The 13,626-nt window shown below is 45.1% G+C and overlaps 1 protein-coding gene across 1 annotated transcript in view; it reads right to left on the bottom strand.

The window, feature by feature from the left end:
- Nucleotides 1–4,671: 4,671 nt before the first annotated feature.
- FRMPD2 (FERM and PDZ domain containing 2) overlaps nucleotides 4,672–13,626 on the bottom strand; it is an 82,126-nt gene continuing 73,171 nt past the window's right edge. The window contains exons 27-29 of the mRNA XM_087862953.1: nucleotides 12,893–13,017; nucleotides 8,660–8,941; nucleotides 4,672–6,126 (exon numbers count right to left, since the gene is read on the bottom strand). Of these exons, the coding sequence (XP_087719079.1) occupies nucleotides 8,694–8,941; nucleotides 12,893–13,017 (373 nt within the window). The 3' untranslated portion in view covers nucleotides 4,672–6,126; nucleotides 8,660–8,693. The remainder of the gene's footprint in view (nucleotides 6,127–8,659; nucleotides 8,942–12,892; nucleotides 13,018–13,626) is intronic.

The raw sequence follows: 13,626 nt of genomic DNA, 5'->3' as shown, positions 1-13,626 counted from the left end.
TTTTTCTCTAGGATTGCTTGACACCGAAGCTGAGCCCCTTATTCTGCAGCAGAGATTTGTGTAGCTGAAGGATGGAACCGTAATTTATGAAAAAAAAAATAGTGCAAGTGCCACGAAGATAGCAAAACGTAGATGTGCTGTGGGAGAGTCGTGTGCGCTGGGGACACAGCCGGGCAGCAGAGGCCGAGAGCCCTCACTCTTGGTCAACGGATCTGTAACTTTCTGTGCCCTGCCAGTACACGGAGCAGCCATGCCATGGTTAAAGCAGAGTGGGGAAGACCATATTTTTTATTAAACTTTTTTCATTTTGAGATAATTATAGATTCACATGAAGTTGTAAGATACAATACAGATGATCCCCTGTACCCTTTACTCAGGTTGCCCTAAGGGTAACATGTTACAAAACTATCACAGCCAGGATATTGACGTTCATCCATCTCTCTTATTTGGATTCCTTTCATTTTACTTGTGTTGGGTGTGTATGTGTGTGTTAAGTTTTATACGATTTTGTCGTATCGGTAGGTTCATATATCCAACACCACAGTCAAGATATAGAACAGTTCCATGACCATCAGGGTCGCTCCTGCTGCCCTTTTAGGCTCACACTCACATACCTGCCCCCTCTTCCCCTCCTCCCTCCTTAACCTAAGGTAACCACGAATCTGTTCTCCATTTCTAGAACTTTGTCACTTCAAGAATGTTATATAAATGGAATCACACTGCACACCCTTTTGTGACTGGCTTCTTCTTGGTGTAATTTTCCAGAGTTCCACCCAAACACGCATAATTCACATTTTGGATATTCGTGGATCATGGTTTGTACAGCCATTCACGTGGTTGAAGGGCATCCGGATTGTTTCGAAACTGCTGCTATGAACATTCATGTACAGATTTTTGTGTGAATATGTTTCCATTTCTCTGAGATAAATGCTTAATATGCAGCTGCCGAGTCTTATGGTAACTGCATATTTACTTTTTTTAATAAGAAACTGCCACACTGTTTTCCACAGTGACTACAGCATTTTACAGTCCTGCTGGCAATGTGTAAGTGACCCAGTTTATCCACATCTTCACCAGCATCTGGTATTGTCACTCTTTCTTATTTACCATTCTGATATGTGTATAGAGGTATCTTTATTGTGGTTTGATTTTTGCATTTCCCTAATAGCTAATGAGGTTGAACACCTTTTCATGTGCTTACTTGTCATCTGGGTATAATCCTCGGGGAAATACCTCTTCATGTCTTTTGCCTATTTCCTAATTGAATTTTTGGCTTTTTACTGTTGAGTTTTGAGAGTTCTTTATATATATGCAAACTAGTCTTTGTTGGATATGTGGTTTGCAAATATTTCCTCCCACTTTGCAGTTGTCTTTTTATCCTCGTATTAGAATTTTTCACAGAGCAAAAGACCAATTTATCCATTTTTCCTTTGAGGTGTCATGCTTTTGATGTAAAGTCTAAGAATGCTTTGCCTGGCCCCGGATCCCAATGCTTTCCTGGGTTAGGTGTTTCGTTTTGTCTTTTTTTTTTTTCCCCTAAAAGGCCCATAGTTTTATATTTACAGTTAAGTCTGTGATCCATTTTGAGTTCATTTTTGTATGAGGTGTGAAGTTTGGGTCAGTTCTCTCTCTCTCTCTCTCTTTCATCTATGGCTGGCCAATTGTTTCAGCACCATTTACTGAAAGGCCATTATTTCCCCCATTAAATTTCTTCTGCACCCTTGTCAAAAATCAGTTGGAAATATTTGTGTGGGTTTATTTCTGGGTTCTTTATTCTATTCCATTGCTCTGTATGTCTACCGCTCTGCCCTACCACACTGTCTCACTTACGGCAGCTATGTAGTAAGCCTTAATGTTGGACACTTCCACTTGACTCTACTTTTTCAAGATTATTTCAAGTTATTCTAGGGCCTGTGCCTTTTCAGAACATATTTTTTATTTATATAAATTATATTTAAAATATAAAATAAAATTTATAAAGTTTAGAATAAGCATGTGTGTATCTACAAAATACCTTGGTGGGCATTTGATAGGCATCCCATTACACCTCTAAATTAAACTTTGTGGAGGAGCATTCACATTTTCACTACACCGAGTTGGGAAGCCCACCTTAGCTCTACAATGGAGTGGTGAACGTGTCTGTGTTTGAGCAACCTTATACAAATGGTGTGCTGGCACATAACAGAAGCTTAATAGATATTTACTGACGAGTTTGCATCAGTGGTTCCCAAATCTGGCCATACATACAATCCTCTGCTGAGCTTGAAAGAAGGACAGATTTCTGGGCTTTACCCCAGCCTTGCTGATTCAGAGTCTCCAGGGCTGAAGCCAATGAAGCTGTATTTTTTTTTTTATTTTAATGTTTTTTTTATTATATTACGTTAGTCACCATATAGTACATCCCTGGTTTCTGATGTAAAGTTCGATGATTCATTAGTTGCGTATAACACCCAGTGCACCATGCAATACGTGCCCTCCTTACTACCCATCACCAGCCTATCCCGTTCCCCCACCCCCTCCCCTCTGAGGCCCTCAGTTTGTTTCTCAGAGTCCATAGTCTCTCCTGCTTCATTCCCCCTTCTGATTACCCCACTTTCTTTAGCCCTTTCGTCCCCTACCGACCTTCCTAGTTCTTATGTTTCATAGATGAGAGAAATCATATAATTGTCTTTCTCTGCTTGACTTATTTCACTTAGCATTATCTCCTCCAGTGCCGTCCATGTTGCAACAAATGTTGAGAATTCGTTCTTTCTGATAGCTGAGTAATATTCCATTGTATAGATGGACCACAACTTCTTAATCCAGTCATCTGTTGAAGGGCATCTCGGTTCCTTCCACGATTTAGCTATTGTGGACAATGCTGCTATGAACATTGGGGTGCATATGGCCCTTCTCTTCACTACGTCTGTATCTTTGGGGTAAATACTCAGTAGTGCAATGGCTGGATCATAGGGTAGCTCAATTTTTAACTTTTTAAGGGACCTCCACACTGTTTTCCAGAGTGGCTGTACCAACTTGCATTCCCACCAACAATGTAGGAGGGATCCCCTTTCTCCACATCCTCTCCAGCAATTGTTGTTTCTTGCCTTGTCAATGTTTGCCATTCTAACTGGCGTAAGGTGGTATCTCAGTGTGGTTTTGATTTGAATTTCCCTGGTGGCTAATGATTTTGAAGCTGTATTTTTAACACCCTCTATAGTAGAGTCCTAGGTTCAGCCGGGTTTGAGGATGTATAATGCAGAAGCCAGACTTGGAAGCAGTTTGCAGGCAATGGGCGGAGTCCCTTAGGACTGCACTGTCCTTTCTGACTTTTGCCCTGAAACAAAGCAAGTAGCAGCTACAATCAAGCCCGCCTAAGGCAAATTAACATTTTCTTCAAGAGCTAGGGCTCCAAAGGAGTAAACAGACCTGGGGCGTGGGGGGAGGAGGAGTTCCTCTCCTATAAGCAGGAGGACTAGATTCATTTGGAACCTACAGGCATCCATTTCTTTTCCAAAGAGGATACAAGCAACCAGGGTTCAGCAGAGTGTGAGCAGTTCCAAAATTGTAAATACTGTTATTTATTCACTTCGTTGCATCCTTGATGAATCCCCTAAACTTGAGGCCAATGAAACTGTGTAACAGTGCACGAAGGGAGCTGGCTCCGGTCCTGAGCGCATTTAAACAAGACTGTTCAGATGCCTGGACATTTCTTTTTCATTAATAGCAAAACACGCCAAATGACCTGTAAGACTTCTCTCATAAAGAGAACAAGAAATTAGAAATAAAATCACATAGAGAAGTGTTCATAAATTAAATTTTAGAGCGCGGGCTTTTTAAACCTCTGTCTTTATTTCTTCTGTTGTCTTTTTTTTTTTTTTTCTGTTTTGGTCTCTTTCTTTTCAACTTAAAATTCATGATACAATTAATAAGTATAGAAGAGTAAAGGGATTTTTAACAAAATATATTCTCTTAATCTATCACCCAAACGCTGGGTGATTTCTCTTCCATCACTATACTTGTCTGTGTGTACTCATAGACGCCCTTCTGTGGATGTCACCAGTGTGCCATTCCAAATGCAATTTAGAATTATTATATCAAACACTTTTTTAAAAAAGATGTATTTATTTATTTGAGAGAGTGTGTCAGTGGGGGGAGGGGCAAAGGGAGAGAGAGGGAATCTCAGGCGAACTCCCCTCTGAGCACAGAGCCCGACGCGGGGCTCGACCTCACCATCCGTGAGATCGTGACCTGAGCCAAAATCAAGAATCAAACACGGAACAGACTGAGCCACCCAGGCGCCCCATGTATCAAACACTTTTCTAAATTGTGACCTTTTGTACTTGTTTTATTGTCTTCTTGGCTACATAATATCCCATGATGTTACTATACCATAATTGTCCTTTTTCTTTTACCATTCTGTCTTTAATATTACATTTTATTGTTGCCATTTCTATGCTATTCATTTTTTTACCACACTGACATAACTGTCTTCAATATTACTACATTCTAACGCGTTTTCATCTTTTTCAAGTTGATTTTATCGAGAACACTGCAATGAACATCTTAAACAGATTTTTTTCTTATTCTGAATTATTCCTTTGGGATAAATTCTCAGGACTAGCATTGTTAGGTACTAGGCATATGCATTTTTATGGCCTTTAATATTTCTGAGCATACCAATTTCATTCAAATTTTGCCAATATTGGATAGTATTTTTTTTAATTTTGCAAATGTAGTGAACACAAATTAATCCATTGACATTATTTTGATTAGAATATGTATCTTTCCACCATTGCATTTTTATTGTGTCCATTGTCTACTGAAATCCTTTATTAATGTATTATAAACCATCATGGGCTTTCTAAATATTATAGATATTCATCTTTATTCACAATATGTAAATGCTTCCCAATCCATTGCTCCTATTTTTACATCAATTTTGGCATTTTTGCTGTACAGAAGTTTTAACTCTTTCAATATTGTCAACTTAGTAGTTCCTCTTTGTTATGCCTTGTTAGTGCTGTAAGCCGGAAGTGTTTTATTCCTCTGTAGAGCTGATAAAACTAGAGTCCGCTTTCTACAGCTATTCTGTTTTTTTTTCCTAAATCAACCCATCTGTAATTTTAATAGATGAAATGAGCTTTGAATCTAAACCCTCTTTTCCAGCTACCCCAGTTCTCTCTGTGAAGGTGGCTTCCTTCCCCCAAGTTGAAATGCCGACTGCCACGTATCCATCATCATGTCATGCCAAGTGTGTTCCTTGGCTCCCACTGTGGTCCACCAGCTCTATTTCTTTTGTGCATCTGCTAATCCCACATGGTTTTAGTTTCTTGTTATGGCGGAGGCTGTGTGTCATAAATTCTGGCAATGCTGGATCTACCACTTCTCTCTTTCTTTTTTCATTAGATGTCCCCATCTTATTTTTCCTTCATATCGTCTTCAGGATCAGGTTGCTGAGTTCAAAAGGAAAATGCTTTTAAAAGAATTTATAACCATATGGAGTTGCATAGGAAGAACACAGAAAGATGTGAAAACACATTATTCCCATGGCCTTGAGCCAAGTCTCTCAGTAGATTCCCTTGAGGGAACTGACAGCACCTTGAAATCTGTGGAAACGCCCTCAATCAATGGAGAACTAAAAAGTACAAACTGGAACATCGCATCTGTCCCAGAAACTGTGTCCGAGCGCAGCAGTGAGACCTCATCCTGCGCTGGCTTATCTTGATGTCAGCGGTTGGTTCTCAAATCCTTTCACAAGAGGGAAGCCCCCCGTGAGTACATGTGCGTGCACGCGTGCCCACGCGCGCGCGCACACACACACACACACACACACACACACACACACACACAGCTTTATTCAACATAAACCCCAGAATGGGAGAGAGGTCATGATCGCTATTCAAAATGAGTCTCAGAAGTGACAGACATGATCGCTTTAAAGTTAGTTCTTAACTAGGCCAGACCCTCCATTCCCTGCGGCTTCCTCAGGGACCCACAGGCTTCTTCCCCCGTTGTTGAGCTCGTATGTACATTCTCTGGACCAAGGACATCTGAGGGCTTTTCCATGTGATCACCGTCAAAAGGGTGTCCAAGCAGAATCCTCAGGGTTCTGCCTCAGGCGACTCTCAGTCTTTCTCTGCTCACCTAAAACAATAGGCAGCTTTCACTGGCTTGCCTTGCCATTTGGCCAGCAGCCTTCACTAAAGAGAACAGTTCAGTTGCCTTCTCAATCCCACCAGACAACAGGGATTGTTCTAGCCTCCTAAGAGAGAAATATTTTGTGAGAGAAATAGTAAGACTCATGACACGTGATGGAAAGACATATGTGTCACACAAGTCCACGTGGAAAACACATTCTAGGGGAAATGCAAAAATGCACCAAAAGTTGAATCAGACAGATGCACTGTGAATCTGCCCCTGCTACCTTTACGATCTTGGACAAATTAAATAAACCTTCCCAGTCCCATTTATAAGAGAGGAATAAGAATGCCATTCAAAGTTGATATGAGGACTAAATGAAATTATTTATGGAAACTACCTATGTACCATTATTATTTCATTGTCTAAAAGGACCAAAGAAAATAATTTGTTATACAGTTTAAAAAGAGGCACAACTCCATCCATAAGTAAAGTCCTCTTTATAACTTTTAAAATTTCTCCCCACTTCCAGGATAAAAGAGAGAATATATACAACAGATAGCCTTAATCTTTTGGGGATTATGGACCACTTAGAGAATTTAAAGTATGTTGAGAGTTGCTTTTAAAAAGGGGGGGTGCTTTTTCCAAAAGAAGCATGGAAGTCAATATTCTAACTGTAGAGAAGCCCATCTGTGGGCTGCTCCACGGAGCCCAGGCTGTGAACTCACACGCTGAGTGGTAACCTGCAGGCCTGCCTTCGATCAGCACAGTAGAAGTGACTGCGGCAGGCCTAGACCTAATTACATCCCAAGCCATTGTCCATAGCTGAGGGCTGGTCAGTCCACCCGCATTCAGACACTCTTGCCATGACCCAGTACTTCTCCCCAACCCACCCCTCACATTAGAGCACAAGTCTGACAAAGTTACCTAGTTCCTTTGCCTACGTGGAAAAAAACTCAACAGGGTTGAATACATTCATAGGGTTGCTTCATCTCACTGAAGTACTGTCCTCCTTTATGATTTATGACTAAAATGAACTAACCCTTTTTAAGTCCTTACTATGCACCAGGCAGTGTGCTATACCCCTGATATGCACTGTCATCTCTCACAGTAACAGTACGAGGTGGCTTCTGCTATCCCCATTTGGTAGTCAGCTGAGTCTTCGGTGGTTTAAAAGTCATCTGCTACAGGTCACCCAGTAAGTGGCAGAGGCAGGCTTGGAGGCTGGGCCTCTCCAACCAAAAAGCCCTCTTGTCACTACACTGCTCTCTGCTCCCATCCCTGGGGGAACTGCAGATCTCCTGGGACATCTCATGAAACTTGGGGGTCCTAAGTTGCTTCCCGGTGTGTCCCCAAAGCATTGCTTACCCCATCTTCTTTTAGCTCCCCAGCCCTGAGGAGCCCACTCCAGAAAGATTGCCCTCCACATAGAAGCCACTCTCTGCCTGAACCACACTTCTATGAATCCATCATGCATCATCCCCAAAGCTGTCAGTGTCCAACTTCCCCATGAATGGTGGGCATGGTCTTCAAAGCCTCCATGTCCTCCCCTCTATTAACCTGTTGCTTCCTATTTCAGATCAGAACCAGTCCTTTTGTCATATTTGAGTTTCAATTATCCACCCACCTTCTCAGCTTGCCTGCCACTGTCCTCTAAGAAACCAGGTCAATCATTTGCAGTGAAAACGTAGCTAGGACACAGTGGGATGAAGGTGAACAAGACTGTTTCAGTCACACCCAAATCTTCATGAGCCAAGGCCTCAGTAAGTTTCAGTGTGCCTTAAAAATGTGTTTATGTGAAAGTTCCTTGAACATTTAGCATTTCAAAAACACTGGAACAACATATGCTGTAAGCACTTTAACAGAATATTGGGTGGTTGACCAACCTGTCAAGAGTTTAATCCACTCTGCTCCCCATCTGACAGTTTTTGTTACACTTACTCTTCCCTTGTCTTCATCGGTGCCATCTGACCCCAGCTCTCTGACCCAGTCCCGACTTCTGGTGACATCTTCTGTTAACAGATTGACTTTCTTGATCAAGAAAAAGCTCACTGTGTTGAGACACAGTGGTGTTGAGAAGGGCCACATTACATGAGACCACGGCTCTTCTCTGAAATATATTGAGCCCGAGGCCAGGCAGGAGCACACAAAATAGGAGTCAGCACCTCACAAGCAGCCCACCAAGAGAGACGGTGCACCCTGCCACACGCTGGCGGCAGCAGGGAGAGCACTGAACACATGGTCTGAGGAGTGGGAGAGCCAGGGATGAATTCTGACTCTGTCACTTACCCACTGTGTGACCTTGGGAAAGTCCCAAATGCGTCATCTGTAAAATGGGAATGACAATAACCTTATTTTATAGGGTGGTTGTCATGGAACACAGTCCATGGTAAGTGCCATGATGAGGTGTGACCCCCTGAGGAGACGTAAGGGGAACGAGGAGATGCCCATGGGCGGTCACCCAGCCAAAGTGGACTGAAACACTGAGCCCCACTAAAAGAACTCAGACCAGCCTCAGTCTACCCAGAGTGATACCAACCTGAGGGTGCCCTCATCCGGGTCCACAGCCTCCTCTAGGTCTTCCCACTCACTCTCACTGTCACACGCCTCTTCCGCAGGCAAAGACTCCGAGAGAGCACGCCAAGAACAGAACTGCGGCAAGGGAATGGTCCCCGAATCTGCCTCCAAACATTCTTCACAGAGTAGCTGGCCTTCCGATGTAGAGCTGATGGTAAGATAGGCTTCATTTTCCACAGTGGGGGAAGGGGCTTCGAGTAGATGACCTGTGTCTCCTTCCTCATCATCTGTATCCAGCTCAGGACTAGAAAACAAAAACCCATGTGTCTTCCAGCATTGATAAGAAATTCCTCTCCCCACCTTTCTTTCCCTCAGGATGCTGACACAGCACAGGAGAGCCAGCCAGGGTCCAAACAGCTCCTGCCAGAGACTGCTCTGAACAATGAGTAAGGTGTGGCCCCTGTCCTTGAGGGTCCCCTGATTTAATGAGACGAGCAAGCGGTGAACAACTGTTACAATCCAGAGAGAGAGAGTGCTACGGTAGAGGCAGCACAGAGCATTATGGGAGCAGGGAGAGCTCCTGACTGAGCCCAGGAGGCCACAGAGGACTTGCCGGAGGACATGGCATTGAAAACAGAGCCACAACTCTGCTCTAGGACTGACTCTTCATATGGGGAGTGTCAGGGAGACCTCAGGCAAGTTTACTAACTTCTCTGGGACCTCAGTTTGTTCATCTGAAAATGGGAAGGTCGAAAAATTTATAAGATTGCTGGGATGCTTAGACTACATAATTCTGAAGCGTCCGCCTGTGGCTCCGGGTACAGGGTGAGTCCTCAGTAAATGGGAGGGGCTGTCATCGAGAGGATTAGGACTAGGATTTCAACAGAGGCGTTAGAGGGAAAGGGCCAAAGCAGGAGGCTGGGAGCAACTCAAGCAGGTGAGCTTCGAAGCACTTCGTGCACGTATGGAGGCCTTTTCGGAGTGCTGAGAGAGGGCCTATTTGGAGAGGCAGCCAGCTGGAGTGACATTCAGTCCCCGTGTGACGCAGGAGGCAGATGAGCGGTGAGTGAGGCGCGCTGTCTGGCGGTGAAGACGCAGAGACACAACAGCCGAAGGACAGGCTTTCCAGGGGCCGCCCAAGGGTCGCCCCACAGGCTCTCTGATTAAAAAAGCAGTCCTGACAGACGGCAGAGCGCTTTGAACAGCGCTTCAAGCATGCAGAGAACTGCTCAGAAAATATCTGTCGAAAGCCCAGCTAGAGAGGATGAGGAGGAAAATCTAAAAGAAATGCACGCAGATTTAGCTTTTCATCAAACACGCAAATCCCCATTTGTCAGCCTCCTTCCCCACACCCGATGCAATGACTTGGCTTTATTACGTGCCCCTGCCCTCCCCACCCTGCCCTTTCCCCAAATGCCCCTTCTAAGCTCAGCTCTGGTGCCTCCCAAGAGCTCCAAGCCCCCAAGCACCCAGAGGGTTGGTCCCCCTCCCCAGCAGAACTGGAGTGTCTGTCCCCACCTGAGTCTCACTGTCAAAAAGACAGTATTTCTGCTCGTGAGGCCTGCAGCGTATATGTAAATACGTGTTTCATGTGAGCAGAGCGCACTCCTGTGCAGAGGAAGGAGACTGTGTGCTACCAGGACTGAAGAGAACACTAACGTTAAGAAAGTAATATTTTAAAATCGCCAAGCACTTTGAGGGAAAATCGGTTTAAAACCTTAAAGCACTTGACCAAATTGCATAGAAAATGCATTTTCTTATAAACGTGGAAGGAATCACTGTGGAAGTTTTGTCAAAGCACGGGAAATCCAGCCTCTTGCCCAGGCCCACCCCACACCCTGCCGCACCCCACCCCTGTCCTCAGCAGGGGCCTGCTCGCTCCCTCCCTCCCTCCCTCTCTCAGGGTGGAGAAGAAGCACAGCCAGGCTACCTCAGTACCCGACTGCTCATACCTGACCTCCTGACACCGTCCTCCTCCAACCTCTCTAATAAGCTTCCTGCAGGAGGCGAGGTGTCAGAGTGTCTGGAGGGGGCTTGGTGACCCCAAGGGTGAACCTGCAGTGTCTAAGACAGCAAAGAGGGAAGGCCAGTGGACTGCGGAATTTGAAGCTCACGTGACAATCCTGAGATGAAGATCAGTGTTTAGAAGTTCCTCGAGTGGTGTGGCTGGCCATGTGTGGTTGGGGAGGGGGCTGGGGAGCGCCCCTCCGCTCGGAGCCCCTGAGTGTGCAGGGTAGAAGCTTGCTGACGCAGCACCAGGCCCCAGTCTCACTGTCGGCCCCAGCTCTGCTCTTAGACGATAGCCATTCCCGGCCAGGCACCTGCCTCATTCGCTTCCCTCAGGCACGCTCCGACCTCACAGGGGTCCCCTGTGCCCTCCTATCCAACCGACAGCCCCCTCGCCCAGCAGCCTCCAGCCTCGGCTAGCTACACTGATGTCACAGAGGGCACGACAGCTGCTGCTGAGTTAGACCTGTAGTCTCCTACTCATCCTTTGCTAATCTAGGAACAGCTCCCACCCCAGAAGGTAGACAGTAATTTTAGGTTCATCTCATTTTGCATTCTGGCTTCGTTTTGCATTCTTAATGACCATGAAGACTTACAACATCACTTTCATTACGTGACACTTGTTCAAACTACATGCATTTGATTTACCTGAATTTAACTATATGTTCTAGGCAAGAGAGAGAGAGAGAGAGAAATAAGCATATACCAATCCTGCTACGACCAGCCTTCCACTGCATGAGCGGAAGCCTGGGAATGAACACGTGTGGAAGCCTGGACTCTGCCACCCCCATTCATTCCGATGAGCCCAGCACGTAAAGATAAGCATTGGCATCCAGCGAGGCCCTTCCCCCAAAGCTCCACCAAAGAACAAGTGATCTGTTCCCACACCAGGGGAGCAAAGAACACCATGCCTTTCAAAGTGGTGTTCAAGTGCAACGTGACTTGATAGGATTTTCGCTTCAGGCCCCAACTTTAGAAACCAACCTCGCGTAAGATGCGACTGCAGCCAAGGGCCAAGCCCTCCCTCTGGCAGGCACGCAGTTCTAACCCTCCTCCATGAAAATGTACGGTACTGCCTTATGAGCCTGCTTTACAAGCGTCTCCTGTGACAAGGCCAAGCCTCTAGCTGGACATTCGTAAAAGAGAAGAACAAGGAAGGAAAGTAAAATCTCATCTCCTCCATGAACACTCTGGTTGGCTGGGGTGCTGGCAGCCACCTGGCTTTTTTAGCCCCTGGCAGCTGGTAAATTCTGGCCATCCGCTGGGCACTGTAGTTCACGGGACCTGTTCTTCAGCTGGCAAGAAAGGCAAAGAAAGTGGCTTGTGTTAAGGTCCCGCGGGGCGCCAGGCAGCACTCAGCAGGTGTGCTTTCTTTTGACCTGCACAGTGTCCGGCTCTTTGTTGACATTTGAGAAGCCTCGAGCTCAGAGGCGTCAACAGTCCAGGCACACTGAGTACATGGTAAAGCTGAAACCAAGGCTATATGTTCAAGAAGTCCGGGCTCTTTTGGTTCCAAACTGCAGCAAGAGAGCTTGACTCACAGATGCCAGAAACAAAGAGGCAGTTGCCGGGGACAGCCACCTCGGAACTGAGGAACTTCTAAGAAGAGTCTGCAAAGAGCCACAATCCCACCGGGAGCTGGGGGGATGTGTTCAGGGACTGCTGGGCATGTGCCATGCTTTTCTTCCTCTAGGGGGCAGTCACTATGTATGCAGCTAGAGCAAGCTAATGTCTTGTTAGAGTTAGAGGAGAAGGTAATAGGGTTTGAGTCCTTCCTTCAGAGAGAAAGAAAGGTTCCTGGGTTGCGGGAAGAAAACACAGCAAAAATGAAGCCAGGAAATGTGAGGAGGCAGAGCACTGTCATGACCAGGACCACCACCACAGGGAGGCCAAGTATAAGGGGGAGGTGTTGGCCATGGAGGGAGCCACGATAGAGAAACAGTAAGGCTGCCCGCCTGTGGCTCCATGGACCACAATGGCCTGGGTAACAAGCATGTGGCAGCAACCATGACCAAATGAATACCAGAAGGTCCACCAGAATATTCCGGAAAAGCCCTCAGGATTCTTGTGTAACTCTAGCAGAGGCAACCCCCTCCAAAAATGGCATCTTTTGGACATCAAGAATACCCTTTCACAAAGAAACATGAAGCCAAATTTAATTTGATTCAGACAAATAAAATAATGTGATGTTTCCTGCAAAAATAATGACGAAAAGATGGGAGGAAGTAGGCGTTAAAGCAGATTTCACCTTGATATAAGGAAGCACTTTCTGATGAACAACCGCATGGTGATAAAATGGGCCACTTCGAGAGGTAGCAAGTTCTGCACCCCTGGAGGTATTCGGTCGAAAGCAGGCCCCTTGCTTCGGGGATGCTGCAGAACAGATTCGGCATGGGGATGAGGTTGGATTCGACCATTTCTATACTGAACAACCTTGACATTCTGTGACCCCATGAATGAAACAGCAACTAAACGTATAATTAGTAAAAAAACAAAAAAACAAAAACAAAACCCCTATTGCTAATGACTGGTAACTATATTAGATTAAAGGCACATGGCAAATCAAACTCCAGGCTTGCACCTAAACCCAGAGTCACTCTATAATCCATTAATCCAATGCTCAGGGTTTCTGTCCATCATCCTGAACTATCTGGCAGTAAAACCTTTAAAAATCCAAAAACCTTCGAAAATCTATAAGGAAGTACAGGTCCTTTATATTTCCTATAAGATCACACTGATAGTTGTCCTTGGATAAACCTCTGGAAGGACTTTCCTTTATCACGTGACCAAGTATATCAATTACTGCCTAGAACACAATTGTAAGAAACTATAAATACACTTTTATTTATGCATTTTCAGACAACGAAAATGAATACCACTGATGAATGTGCTTGCCCACTCTGCTCTACTCTGCACACGAGTTAGCTTTCGTTTGGCTGGTATGGTATTCTTATAAAGATTGTACGTGAATCCTTTTATTTA

The sequence above is a fragment of the Ursus americanus genome, chromosome 6 (assembly GCF_024610735.1).
Source record: "Ursus americanus isolate L20-20 chromosome 6, mUrsAme1.1.p, whole genome shotgun sequence".
In the NCBI taxonomy this organism is placed as follows: domain Eukaryota; kingdom Metazoa; phylum Chordata; class Mammalia; order Carnivora; family Ursidae; genus Ursus; species Ursus americanus.
Note: the sequence above shows the minus strand (reverse complement) of the source record. Positions and strands in the feature narration are given on the sequence as shown.